The 12,639-nt window shown below is 39.3% G+C and overlaps 1 protein-coding gene across 2 annotated transcripts in view; it reads left to right on the forward strand.

Annotated features, from left to right (window-relative positions):
- Positions 1-12,639, forward strand: part of ptpn13 (protein tyrosine phosphatase non-receptor type 13) — a 280,945-nt gene that overhangs the window by 108,886 nt on the left and 159,420 nt on the right. For both annotated transcript variants that reach the window (XM_078543989.1, XM_078543998.1), the window contains exons 12-14: positions 1,142-1,316; positions 7,016-7,166; positions 8,778-8,916. In XM_078543989.1, the coding sequence (XP_078400115.1) occupies positions 1,142-1,316; positions 7,016-7,166; positions 8,778-8,916 (465 nt within the window). The remainder of the gene's footprint in view (positions 1-1,141; positions 1,317-7,015; positions 7,167-8,777; positions 8,917-12,639) is intronic.

A 12,639-nucleotide genomic window follows, 5' to 3' on the forward strand; every position in this document is an offset into this window, starting at 1 on the left:
GGGGATAGGAGTGAACTCTTGTCTGCCTAAGAAATCCTCAGGCAAGCAACGCCCAATTCATTCATTCTGTGGGGGCAGGGTAGTTCAATGTTCTATCAATATTTCAGATATGTCAGCAAGCTGCAAAGATCGTGTTATGGCTGCTGCTGTTTTTTTAATTCTTTCATGGGATGTGGGCGTCACTGGCTAGGCAAGCACTTATTGCCCATCCCTAATTGCTTTTGAGAAGGTGGTAGTAAGCTGCCTTCATGAACCACTGCAGCCCATGTGGTGTAGGTAAACTCACAATGCTGTTAGGGAGGGAGTTCCAGGATTTTGACCCAGTGACAGTGAAGGTGATATATTTCCAAGTCAGGATGGTGAGTGGTTTGGATGGGGAACTTCCAGGTGGTGGTGTTCCCATGTGTCTGCTCCCCTTTGCTTTTTCTCGGTTATATATTTTTTTTTTTGGATAGAGTGATTCTTAACTTGAAAGTGAACCATCAGCAAGAAGTAACATGTGAAGGAGAAGCAGACATTGAAAGAACTAAAATAATGGGTATTTAATTTGGGTTAAGTTGGTTAATAGCTGAGCTAAAGGCAATGGTCTCCAACAGCATCTCGGCTGAAGATCTAGGCATGCCTGCTATACAAGTACAACACTGGCAACTGCCTGACAGTGTGGAAAATTGCCCACATTTGTCCTGTCCACAAAAACAGGAGAAATTTGACTAAGCCCCTATAAGCCTGCTCCTAGTTAGCAATAAATGGATTGAAGGGGTTTCAATTGGTGTTATTAGGTGACACTTACAGACTATGTTATGATCTTGGACCAAGCACACCTAAAGCTTTTTTTTAAAGAAATTTATTTTAACAAATTAACTTGATTTGCAGAAAAATGGGCTGCTGCATTGTGCAGGTGTTCATTTTGTAAGAACCTTGACTCACTTTGTGCTGTTTGCACAAGCATGTAAATTGGGTATGCACACTGCTTTTTTTGATACCTAGCTGACTATATTTTAAAACTTTCACAGCTGTTTAGGGTTTTTTTTTAATGTAACAATAATTGAAGTTCTATTAAGTTAAAAACACATTTGCTTGTAGCCAGGCAAATGGACAGCACATTAATCAACTTATGATGTTCATTAATGTATGATTACAGACTAAGAATGGAAAGGGGGAGGACATTCGTCGAAAAGTGAACATCATGTTGTTAAGTGGACAGTGCTTGGAATTGACCTGTGACACCAAGTCAACGTGCAAGGATGTGTTTGATATGGTGGTTGCTCACATTGGCCTGGTGGAACATCACTTTTTTTCCTTGGCCTATTTGAAAGGTAGATGGATAGATGTTAAAAGTTGCAGTTTGTAATTATTGGTTTTGTGTGTTTGATATTCATAGCAGAGTGCTGAGGTTTGAGTATTGGGGTGGCAGTTCTTTTGATAACAAGTATTTGTACATTTTCTGTACCAGCAAGATGTTGAGATATGTTCAGTTTTCCGCCAGCGTAAGCCAATGCCTTGAAAATAAAGGTAAATTTTTACGATGGAAAATCATACAATGGTTACAACACAGAAGGAGGCTATTTGACCCATTGTGTCTGTGCTGGATTTTTGCAGGAATAGTTTGCCTAGTCCTGCTCTGCCTTTCCCCTGTAATCCTGCAATTTTTTTTCTTCAGGTAATTATCCAATTCCCTTTTTGTAAACCTTCACCACACTCTCATGCAGCATATTCCAGATCCTAACCATGCTCTACATAAAAAATCTTTTCCTCATATCGCCATTGCTTCTTTGCCAACTACCCAACATCGGTGCCCTCTGGTTCTCAATCCTACTGTCAATGGGAACAGCTTCTCCCAGTCTGCTCTGTCCAGACACATCATGATTTTGAACATTTCCATCAAATTTCCTTTTAATTATCTCTTCTCCAAGGAGAATAAACTCAGCTTGTCTAATCTACCCACGTAAGTGAGGTTCTGCATCTCTGGAAACATTCCCTGAATCCAGCACCTTTTCTAATACCTTCAGATCGTTCCTAAAGTGCGGTGCCCAGAACTGGGCACAATACTCCAATTGAGGCTGAACGAGTGTTTTATACCGGGTTATTATAACCTCCTTTCTTTTGTACCCCATGCCCCTATTTATAAAGTCCAGTATCCTATGTGCTTTATTAAGCGCTTTCATCAACCTTCCCTGCCACCTTCAATGACACATATACCTCTAGGTCCCTCTACTCTTGTAACTCCTTTAGAATGGTACTCTATACATTTCACTCTTCTTGGCATTAAATTTCATCTGCCACTTGTCCGCCCATTCCACTAGCCTATGTCCCCTTAAAATTTATCACTATCCATCTCACAGTTCACAGTACTTCAAGTCTTGTCACAAAAGCAAAACGCTCAACAGATCAGGCAGCATTTGTGGAGAGAAACAGAGTTAACTTTTCAAGCTGAGTTGACCTTTCATCAGAATCTGATGATAATGATGGTCCTGATGAAAGGCCATCTTGACCTGAAATGTTAACTCCTCAGATGCCTGACCTGCTTGAGTATTTACAGTAATTTTTGTTTTGACTTCAAGTATTGTGTCATCCACAAATTTTGAAATTGTGCCCTGTTATACCAAAATTAAGGCTATTAATATACATAAAAAAGCAGGGTTCCTAACACCGACCCCTGGGGAACCCTACTACATACACTCCTCCAGTCTAAAAACAACTGTTCACCACTACTCTCTGTTTCCTGTCATTCCGTTAATTTTGTATCCATGCTGCTATTGTCCTTTTATTCCATGAGCTCTAACTTGCTGACAAGCCTGTTTATGGCACTTTATCCACATTATCAAATGTCTTTTGGAAGTCCATGTACACCACATCCAAGTCATTTCCCTTTCAGTTACCTCATCAAAAAACGCAACCAAGTTAAGTTAAACATGATTTGCCCTTAACAAATCCATGCTGGATTCCCTTATTTGATCCAAATTTGTTCAAATGATTGTTAATTTTGTCCTGAATTATCTTTTCTAAAAGCATTCCCACTACTGAGTTTAAACTGACTAGCCTGTACTTGCTGGGTTTACCCTTACACACTTTGAACAAGGGTTGTAATATTTGCAATTCCTTAGTGTCTGTACCTAAGGAGGATTGAAAGATTATGGCCAGTGCTTCTGTAGTTTCCGCCCTTACTTCCCTCAGTATCCTTGGATGCATTTCATTTGGTCCTTGTGGTTAATCAACTTAAAGTACAGCCACCCTATTTAATAGCTCTTTATTAGTTTTTAGCCCATCCTGTGTCTCAACTACCTCCTCTTCCACTTTGACTTGGACAGCATCTTCTTCCTTGGTAAAGACAAATACAAAGTACTCATTTAGTACCTCAGTCATGCCCTCTGCTTCTATCTGTATACCCCCTTAATCAACCCCGTTCCTTCTTTTGCCACTCTTGTACCATTTATATGCCTATAGAAGACTTTTGGATTCCCTTTCATGTTAGTTGCCATCCTCTTCTCGTACTCTCTTGTTGTTTCTTTTATTTTTTTCACTACTATTCAGAATCTTCTATAGCCTTCCTGGTTCTCAATTGTATTATCCACCTGACATCTGTTATATGCACCCTTTTTCTGCTCCATCTTACTCACTATCGCTTCCATCGTCCAGGGAGCTCTGGATTTGCTGCCCTGCCTCTCCCCTTCATGGGAACATACTTTGACTGTACCTAAAGCATCTCCTTTTTAAAGGCAGCCCATTGGTCCATTACAGTTTTGTCTGCCAATCTTTGATTCCAGCTTACATGGGACAGACCTGTTCTCATCCAATTGAAGTTGGCCCTGCCCTAATTAATTATTTTTATTCTAGATTGTTCCCTGTCCTTTTCCATAGCCAATCTAGATCTTATGGTATTATGATCACAGCCCCCTAAATATTCCCCTACTGTCACTTGATCTATCTCATTCCCCAGAACCAGATCCAGCAAAGCCCCCTTCCTCATTAGGCTGCAAGCATACTGATAGGACGGGATTTTCTGGCTCCTCCCGCTGGCGGGATCTTCTGGCTTCACCGAAGTCAATGGACTTTAGGCTGGTTTGCTGCATCCACCACTGCACTGGGGCAGGAAGGATCTCAGCCATATAGAAAATGCTCCTGAACTCACTCCAGAAACTCTTGCCCCTCTCTGCCTTTTACACTATTACTATCCCAGCCTCTCTTAGGTTAATTAAAATTCCCAATTATAATACTGTATAATTCTTGTAACTCTGTGCAATTTCCTCGCAAATTTATTCCTCTATGTCTTGACATTTTGTCTTTGATTTTTCCGATTTTTACTTACTTTTTAAATAACAATTTTAAACTCAGCACTCTGAATGGAACTTACAGCTTTGCCTGACAGCAGCATTTGTGTTCAGAGATGAGATGTAGTTTACTATCATGGTACCTCTATGAAATGAGGAATGTTAATATTTTGATTATAAAGTTGTTGAAAATTGTATTACAATACGCTTCTTGTTAACTATTCATCTCGGTTGTCCATTAATTTAATTTGATAGATCATACCTCATAACCTTGTGGGATTACTTTCATGAATAGTATATTTGCCCTATAATCTCATGCAGGCAATGCTGCAAATGAGCAAAAAGGAGCCACTTTTAGATCAAAGTGGAACCATGGATATGAATATTACAAGACTGGCAACTATGATTCTGTATGGTTTATATTGCTGCAAATGAATTAAACTCTGTAAGCTCATACTTAACAGTAATTTGTACAAAGAGTGTATTCTGTTTTTTTGCTGAGAAAAAAGGATGGCTTATTTCTCTTTGTAAAGTAGTTAATCTCAACTTCTTTATGAATAATTCAAAGGGTTGCCTGAATGGTTTGTTTGATTAACTCGTACATTGGTTCCAGACTTTTAATACTGTATTGGACTTTCCAGTGCTTCACATTGCCGCCTTCTGTAACTAATTCTGTTTTGAGAAAGCTTGTTTAATAGCTGGTTGCAAAAATTGCCAGCGTGGCTGATTTCTAAAATGACGCGACAGGTAGTGAAATTCTTGTTTTTCTCGAACAGCAAGTTCACAACAAAAGGAAACATTTTGGTGCCAGCAGCATTTTATATCCCATGTACTAAGTGTTTACGGTTAAGCTTCAAGATCAAAGTGAGTAGGGGCTCACCTATGTGGTGTCAATGAGTTAATAAAAAATACATTGGTAGAAAACATGACTTGTTACAGGCACCAATCAGGTTTGTGAGGTTATTAAAAGTTCTTGAAAGAAACCAAGAGCTGGTTCTTGTATCTCTCAAAGAGCTGACTCTGATTGGGATCAGTCATTTTCTTCATAGTTAAAATCTTACCCAGGGTTCATGTCATTAAACTTTTCCCTCCCTTGTAATTAGAATATTCTTAACTAATTTTAGTGTAGGGCTTACATTGGATTTTTCTGTTGCCTTTCTTGGAGTTGGGTGGTGAGGAACAAACCCTCAAATGGTTGCGGAAGATTCTTAAGGAAAATGGGAAGGTGGGGAGGGAAGAGGCCACTAATGCCACAACTCAGGAATAATTTACTGATGCTCTGGGAAATCTCTCAATGTCCCACATAGTCACTCCACTTCTGCTCATAGGTCTTTTAGGACTGTAGAGCATTTTGTAACACATCTTCAAACACAAGGCAAAGATTTAAGGTTTCTTTAGGTTGTGCTGTAAACTTAAATGTCTATGATTGCATCAAAACATAGTTGCTTTTTACTTGTAAAAATATGGAATTATTATAGGTTAGCATCCTGGGGGAGGGGCAAAGGATAATTTCTGAAATCTTTGAATCTTTCCAGTTATGATTCCATCCCTGCCACAGCACTGAAGCAGCCTTAACCACAGTCACAAATTACATCTCCTGTGGTTTTGGTGTGTTATTCCTGCTCAAGCTCTGTGGTCCTCCTCCAATGCCTTTCCTCCTTTGTCCAGCTGTTTGAGATTTTCCTTGCTTTATTCCACTCTTTCTTATTTAATTGTAGTTAAAACATCTGCAGCAATGTCTTCTCTTACTATCCTTCATCTTCCCATTCCATGGAGCTGGACGTGGTCCCTTCTCCATCTAAATACTGCTCTTTAGTGACACCATCTGCTGACTTGAGGTCAGCTTTCAGATGTATGCTGACCATCTTGCAATTTCCTCCATTTGGAAGACCGGAGCCATAGTCTGTGCTGTCAGCACAAATTCCATTCCCCTCCTTGGTAATTGTCTCGGGCTGAACTAGACTGTTTCAAAACTTGCTGGTCTGCCAACCCCTGGTACTCTCTATCACAAAGATTGCCGACTTCATGTAAATCATTGGTCTCTAGTCTCACCTCTGCCCATATTCTGCTGTAACTCTCAACCATGCCTTTGTTATCTCCAGACTTGACTGTTCTAATGCTCTCCTGGCCAGCCTCCTATCCGCCATCCTCCATAAATTTCAGCACATCAAAATTTTTGCTGCTCACATCCTATCCTGCAACAATTTCCACTCATTTCACTCCTGTCCTTGTTGACCCATGTTAACTCACAGACCCCAGCACCTCAGATGTAAAATTTTCACCTTATGGCCTTGCCCCTCTTTCTGTAGCCTTCTCCAGCCATGCAACTCCATTGCTCTGTGAGCCTTCTGTTCCTCTAATTCTGGCCTTTTATGCACCACCTATCCCCATCTCTCCTTTGCATCACTGTTGCTGGCCATGGCCTCAGTCGTCTGGGCTCCATGCTCTAGAATTCCCTTCCTAAACTCCTCCCCCTGTCCACCTCAATCTCCTCCTTTAAGGCCCTCCTGAAAACTCACCTGTTTGATCAAACTTTTGGCCAACCCTTCTAATGTTTTGCCCTTTGTATTATAATCCGTTTACAGCTAATTATACCTCTGTGAAGTGCCTTATCCACATTCAAGTTGCAATATAAATGTATAATTGTTTTTAAAAATAATTACAAACATATCAAGTGTGTTATATAAAAATATATAAAACTATTTATAAACATGTAAACTTGACATCAAAAATGTTTTGTTTTGTAGAAAATGAATTTTTTTTTGTTGCTCCTGACTGTAAATTGTCCAAAGTGGCTCCAGAGGGATGGAAAGAGGCTAAGAAAAAGAACAGAATTACAGTAAATTTCATCCTTTTTCTCCGAATAAAATTTTTTGTAGAAGATGTTGGCTTAATCCAGTAAGTACTCTTCTGTGTCCATGAAAATTCTAGTCTATAAGATAAAGAAACTGCCTAGATTAACTAAATTAAAGATGATTCATAATATAAAGTAAATGAGAAACTATTTCTGATGGCAAACGGTTTGGTAAGCAGAAGACACAGATTTAAAGCAATTGGCAAATGAACCATAGGCGACATGAGGAAAGGAAATTACGCAGCATATTGTTAAAATCTGGAAAGTGCTGCATGAACACTGATGGAAGCAGATTCAAGAATAACCTTTATAAGGGAATTGAATAAATACTTGAAGGGGGAACGATTTGGAAGGTTATGGGGAAAGAACGAGCAATTGGACTAATTGGAAATCTTATTCAAAGAGCCAATGCAGGCACGGTGAGTCTGATGGCCTCGTTTGCTGCATCATTCCATATTTTGTCAGTTGAAAAAAGTGGTCAGGTTTAGAATCATTTCCTCATCCTCCCCCTCCACCCCAATTTAAGTCCAGCATATGAAGTGTAACTATTAATCCTTCATTTTGGGAAGAAAATATAAAACCTTGCATTTTGACATTAAAATGCATAATATTTTATCATAGTTATACATCACCACTGTTTTTGTTCATTAGGAGCTGATATTTTTACTTGATTTACTACTAATAGCTTCTTTCCCAATTCACAATGTATTTGTTGATGTAGTGATCTGAATTAATGTCATTTTAAAAATAATGCACCTTCTAAGATGAAGGAACTTCAATAAGCACAAGGTAACTTCTTTGTTTCCCCATTCCCAAATTAGGAGGCCACATTTACAGCTTTTCCATGTCACATTCTGTTACTGAAACTCAGTTCCTTGCACCCCCTGCTGTTCACTTAAATCATTGGAATACTAAGAGAGTTGTAGGTCATGCAATCTTCTAAATAACTGAAGCTGCAGGGGTTTATTTGGTGACACCGTAACTTAATCCACAATTATAAGAGCAGTCCAACCCTACTCTCTCTTCCTCACCCAACCCACCCCCAAAGTAAAACCTATTTGGTATCAGTAAAAGTTTTTTTTAATTAATTTGCCGAATGTTTGTCCTCATCAAAGTATAGTGCGGGAGAATTAAACACCATTCCACCTTATGCATTTTCGGATTAGATGTAGCAGGTTTGGGTGCAGATTAAAATTTTCCTTAAGGAAAGCATAGATTAATTTTTTTCAATAGATCTAGCCATCATTCCTTGTGGTCTCCCAGCAGAGATTACTAATTTAGTGCTGAATTTTGAGTTGCTTCGCTCTATGAAATATAATTCATTAGAATATGGGTTAAGAATGACGAAATAAATTTCAGTTAGGACCCTTTTATTCAGCAGAAATGGAAGACTTTCATTCCATATGTCTGAGGTGGAGTCTGACTGAAATGAAAGGGTGGTGTTCTAATATATATATATATATATATATGGCATGCATTCTTATTTACAATTATGTGCTACTTTATTCAAAATTATAGCAGCTTTGTGCACTGTTAGAAATTGAAATTAAGACAGTCCAAATTAGTTTCTTATACGAAATGGGAGGAATCAATTATTGTTTCTTGTTTCAAGATGATTTATCACTTATTTGCACTTCTCTTCATTTTTAATGAAGGCATACGCTGACCAGGCATCAGTACTATTTGCAGTTGCGGAGGGATATATTGGAAGAGAGGTTGCACTGCAATGATGAAACAGCCTTGCTGCTTGCTTCATTAGCTCTTCAAGCTGAATTTGGGGACTACCAGCCAGAGGTCTGCATCTACCTACAGCTCACTAATAGTGCTCTGAATAAGTTACAAGCACATTCGAAACCATATAATATTTTGTTCTTTGCTCTAGCTGCCCTTTCTCCCAATTTCTGGCATTTTTGATTTTACAGGGACAATTTTAACTGAGCATGCCTGGTGGGAAACTGACCAGATCAGGTGAAACGCTGGATTTTCAGCCTGCCCACTATTACTATCCATGGATTTCAATTGAGAGTAAAACCAGCATTGCAGCCGATCCCACCAGTTTCCCACTAGATGAGTTGGGTGAAAATTGCCCATTACATATATATGTTGCATAAAAATTGGAAAGAACAAACATTGTAATGGATCAGATTTTGCAGTCAGCAATGAAGGAATGGTACTTGGCATTCACCTGTAAATCTGCCTGCAAAATTTTAACAGACTCAAAAGTTTAGACTTTTCAAACAATAGTTTGCCATCTGTGAACAACACGAGCAGAAACCAGGCTGATTAACTAATCAATTGAAGAATCCTCACAGGTGGCAAAGCAGGAAGTGAAAAAAGGAATATGTCAAAATAAAAATTGGGACATGCCCAGGGGTTAAAGGAGTACCTTAATTTGAAAAACATGTTTGTTAAAATCTGTAAGATTAATTTTCTTCTGACGGAATGCAATACCATGATTGTAAAATTAATTTTTCAGGGCCAGAGAAGTTGCTCAGCAGTAATCATGACTTACTATGTCATTAAGAACACAGTTATACCTGATTGAATAAAGCTTAAGGTTTTCATCAGTCTTTACTGTAATAACAGTTGATAATTAGTTCAAGTTCACCCCTCAACAGCAATTTCTGTGCAGATTCCATCTGCAAACACTGCAACAGCATACTCTGCAGAGGAGCAGGTTACCTCTGACAGCAGTTTGCTTTTTTCTATGTTTAACATTATGAAAAATAGAAGCACAATTAATAAATAATAGAAGTTTAACTGCATGTGTGGACGCCAGAATTTGCCATCAGTTTTACCCAGTAATAGTGGTGAGCACTGACAGTCCCAGCATTATTAACCTAGCAAAATACTGACCAATATTATAGATTACTTGAATAGAGAAAAAAAATCAACTTAATTTTGCAGGAAAAACCAACAATAACATGACAGTTAAATTATTTTAAAGTGACATAAAAATTGTAGATCTTGAATAAATGGTACAATGTATCCTACAGATTTAATTCATTATTTGCATTTGATGATTGTTTTAACATTTGCAATATTGTTGCCTCTGAATTGAGTCTTGCACTCCTTGTGATCCAATAATGTCCAACATCTAGTGCATAGCCTAAAAATGTTTTTTAAAAACCTTTAAAGATGTACCCAAAATCTTCAAGTTCTTGGGTTTTAAATTTCTTTTAAACTGTCGGTTTTATTCTATAAAATTTAAACTGTACCATTTGAAGTAATTTTAGTTAAATTTCTTCGAAGTTAACAGTTGGACACAAATTGTGTTAACTATTTGAGGTATGGTGTAAAAATATATCCATTGTGCTATTGGAATTAAGAGCAGATTGCTGTAAGTATAGCTAAAGGAGATCATGGAGAGGGTCCAGAACATTCTGGGGAATTTGAGAGGGGTTGGGGGAATGAGAAAGCCAGAAGTCGTGGTCCATTTGGAAACCAATGACATAGGATGGAAAAGGTTTGAAGTCCTGCAGTCATGAGTTTCAGGAGTTTGGGAGGAAATTGAAGAGCGGGGCCTCAAAGTGGAAAATCTCTGAATTACTCCCAGTCCCATGCTAGTGAGTTTAGGAATAATAGGATAAGACCATTTGACGTGTGTTTGGAGAAATGGTGTAGGAGGGAGAACTTCAAATTCCTGGGCATTAAGGCCAGTTGTGGGGCAGGAGGAGCATGCTCAAAATGGGCAGGTTGTACTTATGAGCATACAAATGAGGAGCAGGAGTAGGCCACTTGGCCCCTCGAGCCAATTTTGCCATTCAATAAGATCATGGCTGACCTAATTTTAACCTCAACTTCACATTCCTGCCTACTCCGCAATAACCTTTACTTACTTATTGAGAATCCATCTACCTCTGTCTTAAAGATATTCAAAGACTCTGTCTGAACCACATTTTGAGGAAGAGAATTCCAAAGTCTCTTAATCCTCAGAGAAAAAGTTTTTTCTCATCTCTGTATTAAATGGATGACCCCATTTTTAAACAATGACTCCTAGTTCTAGGTTCTCCCACAAGAAGAAACATCCTTTCCACATCCACCCGGGGAGGCGATGGTGTAGTGGTATTATCACTGGACTAGTAATCCAGAAACCCAGGTCAGATGGTGGAATTTGAAGTCAATAAAAAAAAATTCTGAAATTAAAAGTCTAATGATGACCATGAAACCATTGTCGATTTTGTAAAAACCCATCTGGTTCACTAATCTGCCATCTGGAAATCTGCCGTCTTTACCTGGTCTGGCCTACATGAGACTCCAGACCCACAGCAATGTGGTTGACTCTTTGCCCTTTGAACAAGGGCAATTAGAGATGGACAATAAATGTTGGCCAGTGATGCCCACATCCAATGAATAAAAAAAAACCCTGTTAAGTACCCCCTCAGGAATTTATATGTTTCAATCAAGTCATCTCTTATGCTTCTAAACTCTAGTGGATACAAGCCTAGTCTGTCCAACCTTTCCTCATAAGACAACCCACCCATTCAATAGAGCTGGGACCAATGTCCTCATGGGCAGGTTAGCTTGTGCTGTGGGATAACTTAAACTAATTTGGCAGGGAGATGGGTACCAGGATGAAATGTTAGAGAGGAGAAACAAGGTGCACAGAGGACTGAGGGAGAAAAATACCACTAGGGTCAAGAATAGTTTGGGAATGGGAGGAATCAGATTGGAGGAAAATGCAAGGCTGTCTAAAATGGATTTAGAGTGCATGGATGTAGCACAACCTGCCCAGTTGATTCTGCAAAATTCCTCACTAATACCTGGGAATTTGCGCCAAAATGGTGCAAGCTGTTCCACAGATCAGTCAAACAACAGCTTGACGTAGTCATACTCATCAATCCTACTTTACAGCCAATGTCCTAGACTCCTCCATCACCATCTCTTGGTATGTCTTGTCCCATCAGCTGGTCAGAGCCACCAGAGATGGCACAGTGGTATACAGTTAGGAGGAAGTGGATCAGGGAGCACTAAAGAATGACTCTGGGCTCCATGAAGTCTCAGGGCATCAGCACGGGCATGGAAATTCTGACTACCACCTACTGCTCTCCCTCAGCAGGTGAATCAGTATTCCTCCATTTTGAACATCACTTCGAAGAAGCATTGAGGGTAGCAAGGGTACAGAATGTTCTCTAGGTCAAGGACTTCAATAGCCATCACTCAGGGTGGCTCTGTAGCATCACTACTGATCCAGCTGGCTGAGCCCTGAAGGAGGTATCTGCCAGAGTGGGCCTGCAGCAGTTGGTAAGGGAAAATCCTTCTTGACTTTGTCCTCACTATATCTGTTGCAGATGCTTCTATTCATGGCAGTATTGGTAGGAGTGACCTCTGCACAGCCCTTGTGGAGACAAAGTTCAGTCTTTATACTGAGGACACCCTCCATTGTGTTGCGTGGCACTAGCATTGTATAATTCTTTACCCAGTAGCAGTTGTAGCAGTAAGAATATGGGACCCGATATCACAAGGAGTGGTGGAAGAGAATAGTTTGATACATTTAAGGGAAAGCTAGGCAAGCAC

This window comes from Cetorhinus maximus, chromosome 1, assembly GCF_964194155.1.
Source record: "Cetorhinus maximus chromosome 1, sCetMax3.hap1.1, whole genome shotgun sequence".
Taxonomy (NCBI): domain Eukaryota; kingdom Metazoa; phylum Chordata; class Chondrichthyes; order Lamniformes; family Cetorhinidae; genus Cetorhinus; species Cetorhinus maximus.